The sequence below is a fragment of the Bufo gargarizans genome, chromosome 2, assembly GCF_014858855.1.
Source record: "Bufo gargarizans isolate SCDJY-AF-19 chromosome 2, ASM1485885v1, whole genome shotgun sequence".
Classification (NCBI taxonomy): Eukaryota; Metazoa; Chordata; class Amphibia; order Anura; family Bufonidae; genus Bufo; species Bufo gargarizans.
This window is the reverse complement of record NC_058081.1, coordinates 235,507,222-235,531,357: the sequence shown is the minus strand read 5'-3', so window position 1 is coordinate 235,531,357 and position 24,136 is coordinate 235,507,222. Positions and strand designations below refer to the sequence as shown.

The following is a 24,136-nucleotide window of genomic DNA, read 5'->3' as shown; positions in this document are numbered from 1 at the left end:
TTTTTTAGTAACATTTCTAACATATCTACGGTATTTAATGTTTAAACAGTTTTCAGGTCTTTATGATAAGTATTAGGTATATTTTTCAATTTACATTACTCAAATATTTAAAGTCTATTATGAGGCTGACCGTATGTGAGGAATGGGGAGATTATCTGTATCATGGCCTGCTGAAATGATTGTGTTTGTGCATTCTTTATATCTGAACTCAAAATTCCTTATGATTAATAAAAGTACTTAAAATGACAAGACTAACTTTCAGGCAAGGTGATAAATGCTCTCAGGCGATGACTACAGTATACAGTAAACATATCTATATGATTATGTAAGATTTAGTGTGGGATAAGTATAGCTGATATAATAGCAGTAATTTACCCCCAGAGTCTGCATACAGTACTTATAATCAGGAAGTGAGGCAAAGTGTTTGATCATTAAAGCTAAAATGAGTCAACTTTAAAAGGCTATTACAGGAGTTTACTATTGATGGCCTATCCTCAGACTAAGACATTAATATCTGATAAGGATCCAACATTAAGGAGTCGGCGCCATTACTACACAACTCTAACCACTGTGTAGTGGACAGAGCTAGTAACTGCAGCATTTCCACAATGAAGTAAATGGGATCAGCACTGCATTTACCATCTCTTTCCACTACAAATTGGACAAAGTTGTATAGTTCAAGCACTAACTTATGGCACTGTAGCTACTTTGAAACAGCCCATCGGTGGGGATCCCAGGTGTTAGATCCCTGCTGATCAGATATTGGTGGCCTATTCTGAGCAAACGCCATCAATAGTAAAATCCTAGAATAGCCTTTTAAGGTGACCATACACCTTAGATGACTGTCGTTTGGTCATCAACTTTTATTCTGATCCCCAGTACACATCTAAATGTGTGCAAGTGTTTTCACTAGGGTGAGAAGAACAATGTGCGACTAATTGCGCTACTCTAATCAACTAATCTACACAAAACACCTGCAAATGTTTCCTAAGTCTTTAATTGGTCCCTCAGTCTGGTTCAGTTGGCTACACATTCATGGGCAGCACGGTGGCTCAGTGGTTAGTACTAGGTTTGAATCCGACCAAGGACATCTGCATGGAATTTGTATGTTCTCCCGGTATTTGCGTGGGCTTCCTCTGGGTACTCTGGTTTCCTCCCACGCTCCAAAACCATAATGATAGGGGATTTAGATTCTGAGCCCCATTGGGGATAGCATTACGGAATATAGTAGTGCTATATAAGTGCTTAACATAAATGAATATATAAATGAACAAGACCGCTGATTTGACAGTTGTCCAGTGACAGTCATTGACCCCTTCCACAAGGATGATAAGCCACTAAAAGTAATTGCTAAAATAGTTGGCTGCTCACAGAGTGCTGTATCCCAGCATATTAATGGGAAGTTGGGTTGGATTGTCAAGAAAGGGCCATTCAATAATTTGGGGGAGTTTCACACACAGTGGACTGTGTCTGCAGTCAGTGCTTCAAGAGCCACCACACACAGACATATCTAGGACATGGACTACAACTGTCGCAACAATTTAGTTAAGCCACTGATGACCCAGTCTGGAGGAAGAGTGAAGAGGCACACAAACCAAGTCACTTGAAGTCCAATGTCAAGTTTCTACAGTCAGTTATGGTTTGGGGATCTATGCCAACTGCTGGTGTTGGTCCACTGTGTTATATCAAGTCCAAAGTCAACACAGCCATCTACCAGGAAATTTTTGAGCACTTGACGTTTCCCTCTGTTGACAAGCTTTATGTAGATGCTGATTTCATTCTCCAGCAGGACTTGGCACCTGCCTTGACTACCAAAGTACCAATACCTGGTTACCTGGTTTAATAGCCACGGTATCACTCGTCTGACCTAACCCCCATAGAGCATCTATGGGGTATTGTCAAGAGGAAGATGAGAGACACCAGATCCAACAATGCAGACAAGCTGAAGGCATAGGCTGACCACCTTCATGCCTTGCTTCTTTGATGCAGTTATGAAAAAGGAGCCCCGACCAAGTATTGAGTGCATAAACTATATACACTTTTAAATAGGCCAATATTTCTGTACTAAAATAATTTTTTAATTGGTCTTACATAATATTCAAATTTTCTGAGATACTATCTATTATGTTTTCATTCGCTGTAAGCCATTATCATTATTTTTAAAAGAAATAAATGCTTGAAATTGATCACTCTGTGAGCAATAAATCTATATAATATCTGAGTTTTACTTTTTGAATTGATATATAAAATTGAAAAAGATTATTTAGATGCACCTGTAAGCATCGGGCTGTTGATTTTAAACATGCCCAAACCTTTTGCCTTTGAGGAGATAAGTTACCACAAAAGATGTCTGGCAGTGGTTTACTCACCTTTCCTTGTTCAGACCACAAGCTGAGCCAATCATTTGAATGAATAGGGGTGAAGGGTGAGAAAGCTGCCAAATGAGCATTTGGCTGACAGGTATCTCAAGTGTACTGTCAGCCTAATCTGGTTAGCTTGTGTTCAAAACTAGTCCAGAACAAAAATAAAGTGCAAACCAAGATTTTACTTTATTTTGTACCCCCTGCATAATCTGAACTGGAATCTGATGGGTTGTCCTGAGCTGCAACAAACTAGTATTTACCTGTTCTCTTCCTTTTCTGTAGCAGTCATCAATTTGCTGTTCTGAGCTTAGCCAATGTATCTAGAAAGGAAAGGAAGAAAGAAAAATGTTAGCATCAGGCTTAATTTAGTTTTCAAAGCAAAAGGAATTTTAGGGAATTGTAAAATTATGAATATCAGCAAAACAAGAACGGCATACTTTAAAATTGCAATGAACATTTTTACATTCGTTTCTTTTATAGATAATATGGTCAAAGATGTAGACATCTATGAAGACGCTGTTTATGCTAGTAACATTTTCCTGTAGCATATTTTTTGTTGCTACTAGATTTTTCTGCTGTTTCACCAGAATATTGTATGTGGTTGGTTGAATGAATGGCTGTTTAATTGCTAAAAAGCAGATTAATGTTGTTTATATAACATATTCTATTACTTAGCTTCCAGGCAGATTGTGCTAACATAAACCACACCTTGACTGGTATGAATATAATGTAAGAGTCGTAAATCAACTTAATTAACTTATATATTCCATACTTTAAAAACCATTGGCATCAATACTCCAGCATTTTGGATCTCTTAAACATTGTTGCTTCAACAGGAAAATGTTAGTTAATAGTTTATCCAGAGAGTACGTCCTGTAATGCTATCCATGGTACGGGTAGAGCTTTACAGCTGAATAAATTGCACTTTTTCAGAATGGCATGAGATACTTAATAGTACATTAGCCATAATAAACCTAAGATAACTCAAACCCTTCACTTATCACATACATATGATACCTAGAATTGAGGAAAACAATACCCTGTAAAAAATGGCTAATGGATTTCCAATAAAAGAAAGCCAAACCTAATATTGCCATAAATAATAAACAAATGCACTAATGTGTATTTTCATGTGCATAAAATGCTTAATTTACAGTTAAATAAACAGCTATATTCCAAATAAAACATAGCCATAATTTTAGATTGCTCATGTCCAACACTGACCTAATCTTTTACACAGATATGTGGACAGAAGGCAATCTAGATAGTATCTGAAACCTAGTTAAACTAAACATTAAAATGAATTAAATGTAATATGATACAGGATATAATTTAAAGAGGACCTTTCCCCACTCCTGACATGTCTGTTTTAATAGCTACATGCATTTTCCATGTAAGAACAATTCTGGAGCATCTATTCTTATATCTGTATGATGTGCCATTCCTTTATTATTTCTACTACAAGTTATGAATGAAGTGCTATTAGCCTTCAGTAAGGGTACAGAGGGGTGGTAACAAGTTTGGGGCGTGTACCTGCACAGACTGACTTTATCCAATCAGTGCTGACATTCTCAGACTGTGCAGGTACACCCCCCAACTGGTTGCCTCCCCTCTGTACCCTTACTGCAGACTGCTAGTAACTTCTAGTAAAAATAATAGAGTAATGGCACAACATAGAGCAATAAGAATAGATCCCCCAGAATTGTTAGTACGTGGGCAATGCACAAAGCTATTAAAACAGACATGTCAGGAGCGGTGAAAGGTCCTCTTTAAATCTGGAGTAGGAAACCACATTTTAGCAAATTATTCCACAGCTTGCTTTATGTCTAAATGTATGTGGATAAGCAGGTCATATCTTATAATCATGTACTTACTATGACTTCTATCCTATACACACTTTAGAAAGTGAATACTGATTTAAGCAGATACATGTACATATATCAAAATGTGTGTGTGTGTATATATATATATATATATATATATATATATTGTGACAGGGTGTCACAATGTTTTGCAGATAAAGTGCTGGATGGTGTGTACATTGCACCAAGTTTCCAGCACTTCATGTGTTATAAGGCTCCAGGAAGGTTTGGTTTTCCTTGTATCCAGAAGCTTTCTGGGAAAAAGAAAACCAGTTTAGGGTCCTGGAGCCGGTCAGGGAAGAGTTGGGTGGGTTCCCTGACCACCCGGAGCCAGTCCGGGTTTTACCTCCCTGGGGGACTGCTCACACAGATGTACTAATTAAGTCAGCAGCCCTGACCGAGGAGCTCTCTCTCTGGCAGTCTGTTTGAGAAGCTGCAAGCCCAGGAGCTCTGAGAACGGTTAGCTTCTCCACCTAACTACTGAACTGTAAGTTGCCCTGTTTTCCCCTTGAAAATGCTCTTTGTGTTTTGTGTTATGAGTTTAGCTAGGGCTGCCGAGTGAGATAGGCAGGAGCCAGACGGCTATTGTTGTTTTTGGTTTTGTTTGTTAATTTGAGCAACTTGCAAAATAAACTAGCAACAGTCTGACGCACAAGCTACAACGGTGTCAGTGTACCTGTTTCGGCCCAAAACAACCCCGCAGGAAGGCGTAACAGTTCACAATATATATATATAATATATATATATATATACAAATTTGAAGTCCATATCAACACCTTGAACTCTGTGTCATGTTCCTCAAACCATACCTGAACATTTTTTTTGCAGTATGACAGGGCACATTATTCTACTGAAAGGGGTTATTGTCATTAGGGAACACTGTTGCCACAAGGGGTGGTTACACAGTGTATGTAAATGGTATGTAATAGTTTCTGAATCTTAAAGGTGAAGTCTATGACCATTACACTTTATTTCCTTCAAGAATGACACATGGACATGGACTTGAAAATGTTTATCTTTCTCACAGAGGGCAAAAACTTGATGATTATACATACAATTGCAGCACATAGCTTGGCAGAACCCCCTAATAGGTACTGTATGTGTCAATGCAAGAGTCACATGAATGCCAGGGTTTCCCAGGAGACTTGCCCAGATAGGCAACTCTATACTTCCCATGCACATACATGTGCATTGAATGCCTACAACCCTGTCACCAGTTCATAGGTTATCATTCCTTCGACCACTTTGGATAGGTATTCACCACTGCATACTGTTTTGGAGATACTGTGACCTAATAGTCTAGCCATCACAATTTGGCACTTGTCCTAGTCAATCCGATACTTACAGTTGAGCATTTGTCTTGCTTCCAACATGACACACATATAACATTAGCTAAATGCATACCACTTATACAGTATGTAGAATGTGGCAAACAAATGGAAATTGTACATAAATGCCACACACATATGCCTCACACACCAATCACACCTAAGACATATACCACACACGCCACTGAAATTACATGGGAGCAGTAAAAAATGGTTGCAAAAGAATAGATATATCCTTTAATGCAATATCATATACACCTAAAAATATATTTATAATTAAATCATGTCATATGTAATTTAGTATATACCAGAGTGGGGGGAAAAGTCAATGCGTCTTATAAAGCAAACTTGCCCAAAAACATGGTCTGCAAATTGCAGGCTGATATCTAGAGGTGCACCTACAGTGTTAATAATATGAGGCAGCGCCCTCTAGTAGGAAGTGTGGGGCAGGCGGCGGTCATTGAAGCTGAATGCCGCCAGCCCACATGTCCTGTGCTCTGCAACCGGGTCCCGCTCCAAGGCAGAGTAGAGCGATTCTCCTCTGCACTGCTGCCCTGAATATTGAGCTGATTGGTGGAGGTGGAGGAGCAGCAGTTCCTGTCGTGTTTACCACCAATCAGTTTAGTCAGTTGCTCAACCGCTCGCCACTGCTGTAAGAAAAAGATGGAAGGAAGGATCATTACTGAACCTCCAACACCCCAAGTCAGCACTGCTTTCCCCCGGGACTACTGCGCTGTCTCTACCTGAGACTTGGTGAGTGACAGCCTGGATATGAAGAAGGGGAGCTCAAGGGCTGACCTGGACAAATATGTATTAAATATGGCTACAACCTCCCCTCATCTATAGTAATACACCCATGTACTGCAGTACATGGGTAAATGCTTAAGGATGAGGTGGGGTATAGTCACATTTAATATAAACACTGTCCTGGAGCTGTAATATTACTGGCCAAAGTGTTTGCATTAAATGTGATTATAACCCCCCTCATCCATAGGAATACACCCATGTGCAGCAGTGCATGGGTGAATACTTATGGATGAGGGGGATTATAGTCACAATTAATATAAACACAATCCAGAGCTTGCACCATAATTGACCTGTGTATTTAAAACGTGACCAGAAGCTCCATCATCTATAGGAACACACCCATGTAGTGCAGTGCATGGGTGCATTCCTATGGATGAGGGGAGTTATGACACTTAGGACAATTATGGTACACTAGACAGTGTTTATATTATATGACTATAACCCCCTCATACATTTGTATGTACCCATGTACTCCACATATTTTAGCCCAACCTTTTGGTTGAAAATACTTTTGCTGTTATTTTCCTCCTCTAAAACTTGGGGTGCGTCTTATCATCAAGTGTGTCTTATAAAGCAAAATATACTGTACTTCGAAGAAAATAAATAAAGTATAACATACTGTATTTATGTTGTCCATATAATTTATAAAAATTGTGGATGGAAAAAAAAAATATCCCTAATCCTTAGCTGATGGTCTTTAAATAATAATATTCCCACAATCAGTGAAAGAAGTTACAGAATTGTGATAGGTAAAGGCCACAATATGCTCAGTATCACATGATGAACACATTTGACCAGTGTGGGGCTAATTTTACAAACACAAGACTTTTAAGAATATATACATTTTATAAGAACACAATGTAAAAAATATATTTTGAATTTGCCTTGTAATAAATGTCAGAGACAGCTGGGCACCCAGGTGAGGGAACAGAAGAAGCATACAAGTATACATTACTATTGCTAAATATTTATAATTTAGGCTATGTTCATATGGCTGAAATCCAGCCAGTGATTCAGCAGCAGAAAACCGTCATTTTCCACTGCAAAATCCACACTCAAAACGCCATCTACAGCTTCCCATTGACCAAAAAAACTTGACTATGTGCACACCTTGTATACATGGTTGAGTTTTTTTAGTAGCCGATTTGAAAAACATTTGAAGAGTAGCATGTTACTTTTTTGAAGGAGATTTGATTGTGAATTCCTCAGAAGTCAATGGAGAAGCTGAAACAGACATTCAAAAACTCATCTAAAACACTTGTAAAACTGCCTGTAATGATAAGCAGTAAAGTGATCTGTTCAAAGCAAATTACTGGGCTTAGCGGCCAGAGCGAAAACGGCAAGATTTTTTTTGTTTTGTTTAACTATAGATATTGACATGGAATATTAAAAATACTACCAACAATTATTTAAAGATACAGTATGATTAATATAAAAACTTGATTTAAACAATAGGTCATTTTCTGATTATACATTCCCTTTATTAAGGTGGGGATTTAAAGCTGCTTCTGCTGTCTTGCTCCTTTATCCTCTAATATCATATTGTCACTGTTATTAAAGGGAACTTTTCAGCATTAAAATGAAGTGCAATCTGCAGGCTGAGCAGACTAATATATAGCTTGTGAGAAAAGACTCAGTCAAATTTGTAATTTTTTTATTTTATGCTCTTTTGTGCTTAGGACAGGGGTATTGCTAGGTCAAAACATCCAGGGTACAAGTCCTGGATGTTTTGTCCAAGGCCTTGAACTTTGTGTCCAAGACTATCTAACTGTATTACCATCCCCAGGATGGCAATACAGTTGAATTATTGTGGCAGGACATGGGAGCTATTGGCTCCTTTCCCCACTGTTCCCTCTAATAGGTCAAAGCCTACTAGGTCTATGACAGGTTAGAACAGCACAGGTGGTTGCCAAGCAGGTGTACATAATTGCGCATGTCTGCACCAAGCCACAGGCAACTATAGGGGACATAATATCTACTAGGGGTGCCAAAGAGGGCATATTAACTGCTGTCAGCACTGTAGAAGGCATAACTACTGGGGGCTTTTCAATGTGGTATTATAACTACTGGTAGCTCTATGAGGGTTCTTATTACTACTGAGGCCATTTTGGGAAGCTTTATCCCTACTAGGGCATCATGGGGTATTATTGGGGGTGCTGTGGGGGCATTATTGGGCACAATATGTATAGCATTAACACTATTAGGGGCACTCTCGAGGAGCATTATCATTGTTGGGGCACTATTACTAATAAGGGCACTCTGGGAGAGAATTATTACTATTAGTGGGATTTTTGGGAGCATTTTGGACCCTAAACCCTAGCAATGCCCCTGGCTTAGGAGTCATATGGACGGTGCCATTTAATGATTGGCATCTAACTTTTTATGAATATGCATACAAGGAAGGCTTAAAAAGAGCACAGCATTAAATGCAAAGTTACAAGTTTTACTGAATTTTTTCATATAAAACTGAGTCAATCTGCTCAGCTCTTTCCGCTCTATAACCTGCCTCCTGAAGATTACACTGCCTTTCATGGCCACAGGTTCCCTTTAAAAGGAGCAAATATTTTAGTAGCAATATATCAGGTAATTGATATATACAGTACTGCTATTCTGTACATCCTAATACATATGCTTAACGTGACCTTCTATTAGTAAGCTTAAAGGGGTTCTCTGGGAACCTTAAAGGGGTTCTCTGGTTCTCTCATTTCATGAAAATGAAAATAAGTAAATATTACTTTATTATTAATTTTACATAAATAAATACATAAAAGGAATCATCAAGGTAAAAGAGGAGAGAATATTTAAAAGAAGAAAAACTGCTACAAGAGGACATAGTTTTAAATTAGAGGGGCAAAGGTTTAAAAGTAATATCAGGAAGTATTACTTTACTGAGAGAGTAGTGGATGCATGGAATAGCCTTCCTGCAGAAGTGGTAGCTGCAAATACAGTGAAGGAGTTTAAGCACGCAAAAGGCCATCCTCCATACAGTCCTGATCAAGAGATTAAGACCACTTGAAAAATGGCTAAAAATCATATTTTACATTGTTGGATATTAACAAGGTTCCAAGTAGAGCTTCAACATGCAACAAGAAGAAATGAGAGTGAGACAAAACATTTTTTGAGCATTCAATTAATTGAAAATAACGATTAAACTGAAACAGGCTGCTTTTCAGCTTATCAAAATTTTAGGACCACATGCCTTTAAAAGGCCAAATCTGTGCAAAGATGTGGATTCATTGTCATTTTCTGTCAGGTAGTCACTCGTTGTGATGGCAAAGGAAAAAAAACTCTCCCTTTTTTGAACTTGACCGGGTTGTTGAACTGCATAAGCAGGGTCTCTCACAGCGCGCCATCGCTGCTGAGGTGGGATGCAGTAAGACAGTCATTTGGAATTTCTTAAATGATGCTGAGGGTTATGGAACAAAAAAGTCAAGTGGAAGACCCAAAAAAGTTTCATCAGCACTGAGACGGAGGATCCAATTGGCTGTCCATCAAGACACTGGACGATCCTCGACCCAAATTAAGGCCCTTATTGGTGCTGACTGCAGCCCCATAACCATCAGACGGCATCTGAGACTGAAGGGCGTCAAAAACAAAAAACGTCTTCAAAGACCTCATCTCCTTGAACGCCACAGAGCTGCTTGTTTGGACTTTGCAAGAGAGCACCAAACATGGGACATTCAAAGGTGGAAGAAAGTTTTATTCTCTTATGAGAGAAAATGTAACCTTGATGGTCCTGATGGTTTCCAACGTTACTGGCATGACAAGCAGATCCAACCTGAGATGTTTTCTACGTGCCACAGTGGAGGGGGTGCCATAATGATCTGGGGTGCTTTTTTCTTGTGGAACAATGGAGCTTCAGGTAGTGCAGGGGCATCAAACGGCCGCTGGCTATGTCCAGATGTTGCAGAGATCATTCCTCATGACTGAGGGCCCTCGTCTGTGTGGTAACGACTGGGTTTTTCAACAGGACAACGCTACAGTAAACAATGCCTGCAGTACAAGGGACTTTTTCCAGGAGAATAACATCACTCTTTTGGCCCATCCTGCATGTAACCCTAATCTAAATCCAATTGAGAACCTTTGGGGATGGATGCCTAGGGAAGTTTACAAAAATGGACAACAGTTCCAGACAGTAGATGGCCTTCGTGCGGCCGTCTTCACCACTTGGAGAAATGTTCACACTCATCTCATGGAAATGCTTGCATCAAGCATGCCAAAGCAAATTTTTGAAGTGATAAACAATAACGGGGGAGTTACTCATTACTGAGTTCATGTTTGGAAGTTTGATTTCTATTTTGGGGGGTCTAGGTTTTTTTGGGAGGTGTGGTCCTAAACTTTTGATCAGCTGAAAAACAGCCTGTTTCAGTTTATTTGTTGTTTTCATTAAATTGAATGCTCAAAAAATGTTGTGTCTTACTCCCATTTCTTCTTATTGCATGTTGAAGCTCTACTTGGAACCTTGTTAAGATCCAGCCATGCTAAATATGATTTTTTTGCCATTTTCAAGTGGTCTTAAACTTTTTATCAGGAGTGTATAAGATAGGGCCAAGAGCTATTCATAGTATTCAGTAAATTGGGCAGACTTACCTTTAATAGCCATTGTAACCGTTTTGTGTCAAGTTGTGTGCATGTTATCAGGCCAAATCACTAGGGTATGTAAACTTTTGATCAGGGTCATTTGGGTAGTTTGTGTTTTGAATATGATTTAAAAAGAGTAAACACAGTTGTTTGACAATAAATGGCTTCAGCCAACCACTACACTTGAGTAAAAGAAAAGTTTTTGAGTTATCATGGGTATGTAAACTTATGAGCACAACTGTATATCAAGGGTTCAAACAACAGATCTATTAAAATGGGGACCTGATGCAGATTGTAGATCACATTGTAATGTCACCAATTAAAATATCCTTGATAAATAAAATGTTACCCATCCATCATAAAAGTGATTTTACTAGGATTTATTGAGGCTATGTGATTCATTGGTTGATAAGACTTCATAAATTATTGAAGATTAGGTTGCAAAGACATATTTTTCTCATTTCAACAACTTAATTCTCAAGAGCAGTGCAGGGTAGGAAAGGTGATTATCACAAAAGAAACCTATTATGAGGTAAACTCGTGCTGTTACTGAGGTAATTCTGGATGACGAGCTCAGATGTCTTTTCAACAAACAGTAAATCTGTCAATTATGTTTAAAACTATACAAGAATCATGAATACACCAGTCATGGCTGACTTATTAAACTCCCATGTGAAAGCCTGATATGTGCTATGAGGCACGTGTTCTTACGTTATTCAATTCACTGGATGTGGAAAATGTTATGTTCTAATACAAGGGGAATACATGATGACTCACCCTACACAGACCTCTTCAGAGAAATTCAACAACTTACTAATTGACTCCTTAAAGTGTGTAATAATGTAAATATTTAATTTAAAAAAAAAGCATAGAGCACAACATTAATTGTGTGAAGTCCGTTAAGGAGTGTAGGTGAGTTCTACAAGTAGAGTTTTACTTAAAGAAATACACTGGACAAAACCGGTACATTAAGTGAAATATATCAATGTCACTGAGCCTGGAAAGTATCTTGAAGTGTATGCACTAGAACTGTATTTCATTTACAATATTCTAAACAAAAGTAGGGTCATTTTTCAAAATGGTGTAATGTAGAACTGGCTTAGTTGCCCATAGTTTTCAGCTCCTTCAGAAAATGAAAGGTATTTGATAAATGAACCCAAAGGTTTTTTAGACAATCAGTTGTCTAGTCCTATTATGCACCTTGATTTGGCCTAGTCTTAATTTTTGGCGAATGCTTTGGGCAAAATCTATACCAGTTCTAAGGTTGAATAAAAAGTGGTGTATAATTCTGATAATATGAACCCCTATGACACACTGTGTTCCATCTTTTCCTAACCAATTTTTCATAAAAACATCACTAATTTACACACATTGTACAATCCAATTCATAAATTTTGCGCAAAGTAGAATTTGTGTAGGAACAATATTCTGTCACAAAATAAACATATCTTATCTGCTCCCTAATATTAAGTCTAGTTTAGAGCCCTGTGAAGCAATGCCTGACATACTGTATGGATTCCTTCTTTGGTATTCTTTGTATCCCTCCACTATCAAGGCATAACACATTGTACAATGTGTACCTAGGTTGTTCTTTTACGATTTTATTGTTATTATACTTGTTATTGAGTTTGGTTATTCCTATAATAACCTGTCAAAGCTTCAGGTAATATTTAGTGAAGTCAACATAACAAATATAGCCTCATGGAAGCTGGTGTAACACCTGATTAAGATGCACTTTTTGTTTTAATGAAATTTAATAAGAAATTGCTGCAGTTCTATTCTATAAATGTTGACAGTAGTCTAAGCCCTTTTTATGTATTTAGAGCATTTGGTGGGGCTATTCTTTTTACTGTACTGTAATAAAATGCATGCATAACTTAATTTGTTCATACATTACCTCTTTAGATTTTTCACTGATGTTTTCCAGACTTAGTGAATACACATGATCTCTGCCTCCTACAAACAATCTTTCTTGATACTCATCCAAATACATAGTACGTAGGTCAAGAGTTCGAAGTTGACTCTGAAAGACTGAGGTTCTGTTTAAATCCCACAGCTCTGAAATACAAATTAAATAGTTAAATTATAATTTATATGTTATCTGTAAATTAACTTGTACGATCATTCAAGATATGAGAATAATTTCTCCATGAATATAACCATACATCTAATTTTATGTTTCAGTTTTATAGTTGATTTAACATAAAAAAGGTACAGCTGCTAAAGTACACATCAAGGGATATCACCAAGTTCAGCGTGTCCCATCCAGAGTTCCAAGGAAATTAGACATTCCTTGGAATCTGATTAGGTTCCTAGTAAAGATGAGCTAATTGGTTCTGCACCAATCAAAAGCATTACAATTTTCCAAAAAATAAACTAATTTTAGTGAATCTGAAACTTTTGTGATCCATTGTACAAAATGGCACCCACTATTTTACAGGACAGAAAGAATTCTACATTTGTGATACCCCCGTTAACATGCAGGAAATTGTATAGAAGGACCCTTAGTGCTACAAATTGTTACTTGCATTGATAAAATAATCTCACATTATACAGATGTAGCAAACTAGAACTTGACATATGTGTTAAATATACTGCTGCAGCAAAGTTTACATTAACTCTTAATACAGCAAAGCCATTGAAAAAGTTAATTTAAGTATTGCTGCAACAGTGTACTGAACACATTAAAGGGGTTATCCAGGAAGTTAATATTGATGGCCAACCTCTTTAAGTAGTTTTATTTGTATTTTTATAATTTCACCTTTTTATGTGATATATTCATTCTGATTCTGGCCAGTAAAAAATCTACATTTTCATATTTTAGACTTAAAGTGCTTATAGAATTTGAATATAAAAACATGAACTGTTGATTGGACTAGAGTTTTAAGCCATGGCTCCATGCTATATATACAGGTTTCGAGGTCTCTTTTGTTGAAGTTTCTTTTGCTGTGCTAGAATGACAGTGAGCTTAACCTCTCCTGTGAACTTGCCCTTAAACTGCATTGAGTCTCATATCCCTTTGTACGGAATGTCTAGGAATTCCACACTCTCCTGGGAACACAAGAGATGGCCAGTCAATAGAGTCCAGAAACAGTAGACAGCGAGTATTTGAACAGGGCAGAACAAAACCAAACAGGATGACAAGAATAGACTCACGATGCAAAGGCATAATGAAGGCCAAGCCCAAGGTTGGTGCAGGTGGCAGCAATCAGCATTGACATAGCAGGTCAAGGTCAGTGAAAACAGTGATGAAATCTTTGGTTCTCATTAGTAAAAAAATAATTAGTCCCTCATGATAAAACTTTATGATCTTAAAGTCAGCAGGATGAATGTGATCATTGTTGTGGGAAGAAGATGTCACACTTGTACCAGATTGTACATCAAGCTGATTAGACCAATAATACGTTTGGCTATAATTTACATAGAGATCCCAGTTTGCTGTTCTTTGCTGTTAAGAATGTCTAATGTAATCTAAGTGTAGGACAGAAAATATCAATGACATACATATATACGTTGCCGTTGTTAACTCTGCTGTATCTAAAGTTATCTCTAAGCAATACATAGATCACTACAGCTTAGAGATGAGCAAATTGATTGTGAACTAATCAGATTTGAGACAAATTTAATAAAAATTCTGCTGCCAAACAAATCTGAAGTTTTGGCGATTCACTTTGAACAAATCACACAAAATGGCGGCAGTTCTTTTTTACTGTGAAAAATGCTGGGGAGGATGAAGGTGGAGTATCACTTTGGTTCAGAGGTTGACAGACAGGCTATGGGCAGGATTTTGGCAGGTCATTTAGTGTCTGGGCTTGATCACAAGCCAGATCTGCCATTCTGAGCTTAACTTGAAATCTAAGAGTATGTGTCTTGGATGTTTCTGGCAAAAAGCAATTACTGACCCAAGCAAGCAATTTTAAAGTGTTGTAGGGAAATCGCAGGGACATATTTAGTTAAGTGAGATTGAATCAATAGGTGGAAAAGTCTGGGTTTTATAAGGAAAGAATAAGGTGGTCACTTAGTTCTGTTTGTGCTTCATACTGAGGACAGGTGCTGGCAGTTAGTGGAAAGTTCATGTATTAAGTTCATGGTAAATACTGCAATTCTACACAAACATAATTTTTGCCTTATTAAAAAAAAAAAATAATCTAAAATTCAAAAAATTTCTACCATTCATAAGTGTTTTATTGGCTTTTTCCCCAGCAACTCCAGCACCAGCACCAACACTGCTCAGCTGTTTGTTTTTTCTTCTTCTAAAAAACAGTTAAGAGACTTTGATTTTTCTACTTAAAAGGCAATTTTAAAACTGGGATCCGAAGTTGGATTTGGTACCTATTGATACCTGGGTAATTAATGTTTAACGTTATTCAACAAAGTCTCGAGTGACTGCAGAGATAACATATTTCACCTCTGTGGGGCTGACAAGGTTTTGACCAAAGCGACTTTCATTCTATAATCTGAAGCGTGCCTCACTCAACACTAATAATAATTGTGTGTTGGACATGACCTGGGAGCCAGATCGGGGTGCTGAGAAGGGGGTGATATCAGGGGAGGAGGGTGGTTGAAATAGTGGCAATGAAAACAGGAGGCATTGTATGGCCAAAACATCCCCAAAAATGCCTGGGAAAGATCTGCTTCTATTGTGATTAGCTCAGGAACTGGTGATGCTGCTGATACTGTGGGCAGAGGGTCCAAATATGCCAGACAGGCTAAGATTGGCTGCTTCTAGCTCTGTGTGAGCAACTCTCATATGATATTTTATTCTCCACAAGGACGGCACACAAAACAAGATCTACAGGATTGATATAATGTAAAACCAACACAAACATAGGTACCAGAGCTCTATTCCAGCACATGAGAACTGCCTAGCATTCCAAATCAGAACTAGTCTGGCCTTCCTCTCCTAGTCTTCTTTGTGGCAGCCAGGCTGCATTGCCAAGCAGCACAGTGCCCACAGTCATCCATCATCATCTACATCTTCTCCGTCTCAGACTCTTCCCCCATCTTGTCCTCTTCTCAATTGTGAGACAGAATATGTCACCATGAGAAAACTATTCTTGACCAGCAATTAGCTTATGTACAAGCTGAACCCCTACCAAAATTTTATTCAGGGGGTATTTTTATTCCTGGCCTGCTGTCTATAAAATTTGCCTTGTCATTCTGCAAATGTGGCGCACTTCCATGCCTTCACTGAAATTGAATTCAGCAGTGATATCTGCCCACATTGCTGAGAAAAATGAATTTAAAATTAAAAACATTCCAAACATTGTCCCTTATTGGAGGCAGCTGGTGTTTAAAGGGCATCTGTCATCAGATTTGTACCTATGAAACTGGTTGACCTGTTGCATGTGCGTTTGGCAGCTGAAGGCACCTGTGTTGGTCCAATGTATATATATTTCTAAAGCATAACAAATGTGATGGCATAGTATGTTTTTAAACATGCTGCTTGTTAACACCATCAACTATGTGTTTATCCATAGCTTTATATGTCAGTGTCACTTTGACTTTATTTGCATTTGATGCCCTTGCATTAAAGAGTTTAAAATGGAAGAGAGAGAGAGAGAGAGAGTAAAAATTCAAAAAAGAAAGAAAGACTAGAAAAAAATTGGAGCCTGAGGAGACCTTAGTGTCATATATGAATTTCCAGGCCAATTGGTGCACTTGATTTGGTTAGAATTAAAGGACCTTAACATGTATAGCTTGGAAGAAAGACGAGACAGAGGGGATATGATAGAAACTTTTAAATACATAAAGGGAATCAACAAGGTAAAAGAGGAGAGAATATTTAAAAGAAGAGAAACTGCTACTAGAGGACATCGTTTTAAATTAGAGGGGCAAAGGTTTAAAAGTAATATCAGGAAGTATTACTTTACTGAGAGAATAGTGGATGCATAGAATAGCCTTCCTGCAGAAGTGGTAGCTGCAAATACAGTGAAGGAGTTTAAGCATGCATGGGATAGGCATAAGGCCATCCTTCATATAAGATAGGGCCAGGGGCTATCCATAGTACTTAGTATATTGGGCAGACTAGACGGGCCAAATGGTTCTTATCTGCTGACACATTCTATGTTTCTATGTTTCTAATTGATTTGACCACAAAAACTAATTTTTTGAAATATTCAGCAAAGCGGACCTGAAACGAGTTTCAAGAAATTTGCTCATCTCTACTACAGATACATTTAAGAAAAAGGGATGACATAAGTATGCCATAACTTTTTTTAGATCAGTATGTTTTAGGATTTTAGTATATTGAATTTGACCCCCCAAGCCCTAATATTCGGTTGCTTAAAAGTTCCAAATAAAATCTTTAATACTTTGGTGACTTTGGAAAATGTATATATGTGTGATGAGACATTAGACCTGTGACCATTATCACTTTAACATTTTAAAAAGCCTGTAGGCACAGAATGTCTGGCGCCTTAGACTCCACCGAGTAGGTCACACCATATATAATTTATATTTATGTATGTATAAATATATATATATATATATATATATATATATATATAACATATTTGTCTAATTATGAATTTAAAGCAGATTATTTGTTTCCAATTCACTGTCCGTTTTAGAAAGAAAATATTTTATGCAGATATGTATAGCAACCTTAACACATAATTCAACATTTTTAAACCCTTAACAAGACTGAATGATTAAGTCAGAGTTGTACGTCTTCTCTTTACTTACCTTATGCAACATCTAACTGGCAGTTCATAAAAACAATATTACATAATGGCTGAAATTACTAAGCAAGTTAATTAAGGCCGGTGTCCAAACCAAACAAGCTGTATTGGCTGCTCAACTGAATGTCCCATTCACTTGTAATATTTTTGTTAAGCTATTCTATGCAATACTTGAGTAACTGGTCAGTGACATATTATGTTTATTTCAATTCTTTCCACATGTCATTGTAAAGGAAGCTGTAATCACTGTAATCACATGCCTGTTAAATAGATTGGCAGGGTTAATACCTTAAGCTACAAATTCCACATGCATTTTAGGTCAAGAGTTGGATCCATTTTCTCTTTGAAATTGTGCTAAATGTATTCTAGAGCACATTAGATACTATAATGTGATTTTCATTTTACAAAATTACCTTATTTGAGTGAAGCTGCTTGATGTATCCTCCAGCAAAAATACTGAATTAAATGGATGGTAGTTATCCTATTCCAATAACTAATTTGCTTGCATATCATAGAATAATGAACACTTTATTTGTGGTCAGATTTTTGATGATTTATCAAATAAGTAACTACTTATTTAATAAATGGTGAAAACTAGCAAAACAGGATGAAATGTTTTCTCTAATTTCAGGACCGGATGGGCTTTTTTTCTCTTTAGGACACTGCATAGAGTTTGGTCAAATACATGTTTCAAAGCCCAAGCCTATTGATTAGTGTTGAGTGAAACAATGTTAAAGAAGTAGACTTGATCCAAATTTCAGGAAAAATATGATTCGTTGTGAAACAGAATTTCTGCATGCTTCATGGTAATGAACCAATTTTCCATGAAATAGCAGTATAAAAAAAAAAAGCATACTTATCTCATTCATCTTTCTGGCAAATCCCCCACAAAATGTCATGCATGGTAAGGTATGATGTTACCATGCCGGCCTACGTGATGACATCATCATGCGCCGGGTGTGATTTTGAATTAGATCTTCAAGCACGATAGCTAAGGCGGGTGAGGTAAAAACAATTTAATTTTTTTATTTATTTTTTATGAGCAACCGCTAAAGTGCTTTAATATTGATCTCAGATGCTGTAACCAGCGATGAACGCAGCATCTAATAGGTTCAATGACAGGGGGTGGCGCAATCACCGTTCCCTGTCATTGCTACTTACTAGTGTTGGGCAAGCATGCTCTGCCGAACACAAATTTTACTCGAGCATCGCGATGCTCAGCACATCGCGTTGTTCGGCCAAACACCGGGTGTGCTCGAGCGTGATGCTCGATTTGCCTCCCCGCACGTTTGTTGGCTGCTATGCAGCCAATAAACATCCGTAGAGCTACTGACACTCACTGTAATGCCGTAGTCATGTTGGATACCGGCATTGCAGTGATTGGCTGGCCAGAACGCGTCATTGGGTGCTATATAGCAACCTATGACACGTGTTCGGCTCAGTCTTAGTCAGGGAGAGCTGTGCTAAAGAATGGACAGATAGTGTAGGGAGTGAAATAGCAATATTTTAGTGAAAAAACTTGTTAGAGACCCCAAAGTCCTCTTAGGGACTATTGTTGTATCTTGTAACAATATAATTATTAGCGCAACCTACGCTAAATTACGTGGAATTGTTAGATACCCAAAAGTACTTTTAAGGACTATAGTTGTATCTGGCTGCAATATATATTATAAGCGCAACCTACGCTAAATTGCGCGCAATTGTTAGTGCCACTTCTCCTGTATAACGTTTGCACATCAAAGATATCAGTGACATTAATTTAGTGTAATTTTTTATTAGCTGCTGGTGACAGAGACATTACTTGTGCTATATCTCCTGTATAAAGTTTGCGCATCCTAAATATAAGTAACATTAATTCAGTGTAATTTTTTATTAGTCGGTGGTGACAGCGACATTACTTGTGCTATACCTCCTGTATAACGTTTGTGCATCCAAAAAATTATCTGTGACATTCAGTGTACTTTTTTCATAGATGCTGCGGACAGCGACATTATCTGTGCTACATCTCCTGTTTAACGTGTGTGCATCCTAAAAATATCTGTGACATTCTGTGTACTATATTTGCGCATACACTTGCAAAACTTGCGCTACTGTACGCGTGACATACTTGCTAGCATATATACCATTTAATATGCGCAAGGCGAGCAGTAAGGGATAGGGAAGTGGCCGCGCTGCTGATGGTGCACGCAGAGGCCATGGCCCTGGGCGCGGTAAAACTGTGCCTGCTGCCAGAGCACAAGAAACACACTCATCCATGATACCTAGCTTCATGTCCCAGTTTGCAGGGCGGCACAGGTCACCACTCTCGAAGTCAGACCAGTGCGAGCAGGTGGTCGGTTGGATTGCAGCATAAAATGCTTTCAGTCGGTTAAGTACCACCCTGTCTTGCACAAAGTCCAGTCTCAGTAACCAAGAGTCTGGTCAAAAGAATCCTCACCCTGATACTCCTTCCTCTTACCATGTAGAGTGCCTGCATAGACAGAAAACTCATACTTCCCGCTCCCCACTGCCCCGCACCTATGCACTGCCTACATTGTGTCCATGCAGTGTTTACATCCAGTGCTTCTTGGGAGTGAAGGATCAGAGCGGCAGGGAGCAGGCAAGTATGAGGCTTGGGAATTGAGAAGTAATTATAAAATATGATAGTTATATTTTTATTCATGTTCGCACTATGCACTTTATTAGAATATTGGGCATCATATTGCACACGGAACTTTAGTATAAATGTGGTACATATAGTAGGAATTACTATAAATTTAGTATCAGATTGCACATAGCACTTTAGTTTATATATGACACATACATTGTTATTTATTAAGCCGTTAAATAACAGGCGGACGATTTTTGGCACTTCATATTCAGCTTATAATTTTATTTAACATGTTTATATTATTTTAGAAGTTGTATCTATTAGGCATCTCTTAGCCTAGATCCTTCCTACATCCTTGTATTTCGTATTCATGCTTACTCCGTTTGCGCGTACCCTCATGCGCTCCAGTGCGCATGAATATTTCGCTGCTTCGAGGCTTCAGCCGGTCTCCAAGGAGTCAGGGCGCGGGCGACATCAATCCTCCGTAATTACATATGGAGGATTTCCCTCTCCTGCGTCAGACTCAGGAGACGGGCGGAAGCCAGACTTACGAGGCAGGCTGTAATTGGTCATGCACCACACATACGGCAACAATGAGGTAATAGTCACATGCACGTATATTCATCTTACCATTGGCCATTTGAGGTTTAAAGGTCCCTTCCCACCCCAGTCCAATCCACTCCTCCAGAAGAAGCCTAAATGAGAAATGCGCGTAGAGGTGATAGCGGCCACATTGCCATCCATATCCTTGCATGTCTTTTTTCAGATGCCTCTGTACTTGAGTCATGCACTTTGCACTTTACCTACAATTTATTCGGTGTTAGTACCTGCCGTACGGCAAATTATGTAGGATTAGATACTGTTTTCAGGAGGTGTTTCTTTGCCCTTGTGTTTATATTCATCCTATGATTCACATGTGTAACAATTCTGAATGTAGGATCCTTGGCTTTTGCACGGTTGTATATTTTGTAGTACCTGTATAAGATGGTTATGTGTTGCCCTGCGGTGCTATTTTATTGGATTCCCAACTATCATGTTGTGTTTGATTTGTCTTTTTAATCATGATTATTAAAAATTGAGTATATGAGGTAATAGTTTTCACTCATTCTTTTTTTAAGGTAGATTTTTTTTAAATAATTATTCCTGTAACACCTCCTTATGGAGAAGATTTTTTTTGTTTACCAAATCCAGAGTCATAACTTTCTTTATTTTCTGTCAAAAATCTGTATGAGAGTTTGTTTTTTGTGAGATGAGATGCATTTATCAGTGGCACCATGTTGGCTTGTCATAGGGAAAAGTGAAACTATAGCAATTCTCACATGTTTTATTTTCACCATGCAGAATACACGAGGTGTTATGTTTATAAAGTAGCACAATTATGGCAATACAAAATGTCTACTGTATTTACTTATGTTTACCACATAAAAAAGCTTAAAAAAAAAACTACTTTCTGTGTTACTGTATTATGAGAACTAGGACTTTTTATTTTCCATCTACAGAGCTGTTTCTGGGCTTGTTTTTGTAGAACAAACTTTTTATTGGTAGCATTTTCGGGTGGATTTGACATTTTGATTATTTGTTAGACATTTTTTGGGGAGACAGGCTAAACAAAAACAGCAATTGTGGCATACTTTTTTTTTCTACAGCATTGACCTTGCAGGATAATTAAAATATATTCACATTATAGTGTGGTTCTTTAGACTTGCAAAGTTACAATTTCTTTCTACTTTATTTTTCTACAACCCCAATTTGAAAACGTTGGGACACGGTGTAAAATATAAATAAAAACTATGCAATGATTTGCAAATCTCATAGATCTATATTTTATTCACAATAGCACACAGAAAACAGATGCTGAAAATGAAAACACACAAAACGAGCACCACTTATTTATGCCATAAAGATAGCAAGTTAAAGGGTCTCAACATGTGCCAAAATTACGCCTCCAACAAAGACAACACATATAAGAGGCGCACCTCACTATATATAAAAACGGATTCTTTATTAAAGGAGTTTTATGGGATTTTTATATTGATGACCTATCCTGATATCAGATTTGCGGGGGGTCCAACACCTGGCACCCCCACTGATCAGCTGGTTGAAGAGAAGACTGCACCTCATATGAGCACAGACTTCCCTTCATTTTTTACCTTCTCACTGTTGGCATTGCAGTGGCAAGCAGGTACAATTACAAGCTATTCCATTCACTTCAATGAGATGGCTCGCTCCTATACACTTAGGAATAGGAACGAGCCTTCCAATTGAAGCAGATAAACAATGAAGGGAAGGCTGCGCTTGCATGGAGCTGGCCTTCTCTTCAACCAACTGATCAGTGGGGGTGCCAGGTGTACAGTGTACTCATTCCAATCAAAGGGCTGTCTATGCAATGCAAGACAAGACAGGTACTCTAGAGCTAGAGGCAATCTTGGTAACCACTTCCTCCTCTATAAACTAATGATTCCTTAAAAGATATATAAACATGGATTCTCTACAGTAGAAAGCCTATTTAAATTGCTTTTAATTAATTAAAAATTAATTTATCAGTTCACGTTTTAAAGGTGATGTATGTACTACATAGTAGCCCTGACCACCCTTTATATCCTGTTTTCTGTTTTACCCTTTTTTCAATGTACATTATGCAGAGTGGTAAAGACATTTGGAAACAGTTTCTCACATCCTAGGAATCCTATAAGTATCTAAAGTAATCCTATGGCAATTTTGGCATAAAAGCGGTTATCCTGCAAATGATAATGATGACCTATCTTTAGGAGAGTCAAGAGATTAAAGCCACATACTCTCAGCTAAGTACTGTATGATATGCAGAAAGGTTTTAATGTGAAGACACATGTTCATATATATAATCAAGTGGTGTCAAATAATCATAACAATATGTTCCAGCCAAACATGTAAAAAAATATTATCCCCAAGGAGTTTTTTCCTCAGGATAGGTCATCATTATCACATCAACGGGGGTCCAAGTCCTGTTTCAGGGAGCTGCTGAACTCACCGGAGCTCTAGTGAGCTAAGCAGGCTCCCGGCAGCTTTCCAAGGACAGTGCTATACATCGAAGAGGGGAAGTGCTTGGTATTGCAGATCAGACCTATTTACTTGAATGGTGCTGAACTTCTACTAGGCCATTTGACTAATGTACAGGGATGTCATTGACCTAGATAGAGACTGCAGCACTCAAAGACTCTTCTAACAGCTAACTGGCATGGGTCTAGGGATGAAAAAGCAAGCTTTGGATTTCAAAAACCCAGCTCCTACATATATGTTTTACTAGTATACTACATAATACTAAACTATAGTACTATAAGTGATCTAGTAGTAATATAATTAAGGAAAATGGTATTAAATTTGCAAGTTCAAGTTTTGCTAGTTCCCTCTAAGGTTTTAATATTTGGGTAGCACATCTGTCCATGAACTGCATAAATGCATGATTAGGTGTAACCATAAATGTACATTCTAAGCATCTTTTATACTTTGCCAAGGAGTATTACTGAGAACTAGTGTTGATCGAGCACCAAAGTGCTCGGGTGCTCTGCCCGAACACATTGGGATGCTCGGGTATAATGGAAGTCAAGGGGAGAACCCAAGCATTAAACCAGGCACCCCCTGCTCTAAAGAGGGGAGGGTGCCTGGTTCATAGGAAAAGGTCAGAAAATAATGGAAATACCACCGAAAAGGTTCGGGAACAGCATGGGGAGGATGTCTGGATGCATGTTGGACTTCCAGGTCGCTGCTGGGAACGATGTTGTCCGGGTAGTACGCCACTTTTACAGACTGACAATAATATGCAACAAACCGAAGATAAAATCGATTTTAGAGGAAAAATTGTTAGGAAACATTCTTTCCTGTATATTTACTTGTATTTAAAGTGCAAGTGCTGCCAAAAATTACAAGGTAGAGGCACTCCGATATA

General features: G+C 38.1%; 1 protein-coding gene across 2 annotated transcripts in view; it reads right to left on the bottom strand.

The window, feature by feature from the left end:
• SEMA3E (semaphorin 3E) overlaps positions 1–24,136 on the bottom strand; it is a 174,372-nt gene that overhangs the window by 65,368 nt on the left and 84,868 nt on the right. For both annotated transcript variants that reach the window (XM_044276765.1, XM_044276766.1), the window contains exons 2-3: positions 12,839–12,999; positions 2,624–2,683 (exon numbers count right to left, since the gene is read on the bottom strand). In XM_044276765.1, the coding sequence (XP_044132700.1) occupies positions 2,624–2,683; positions 12,839–12,999 (221 nt within the window). The remainder of the gene's footprint in view (positions 1–2,623; positions 2,684–12,838; positions 13,000–24,136) is intronic.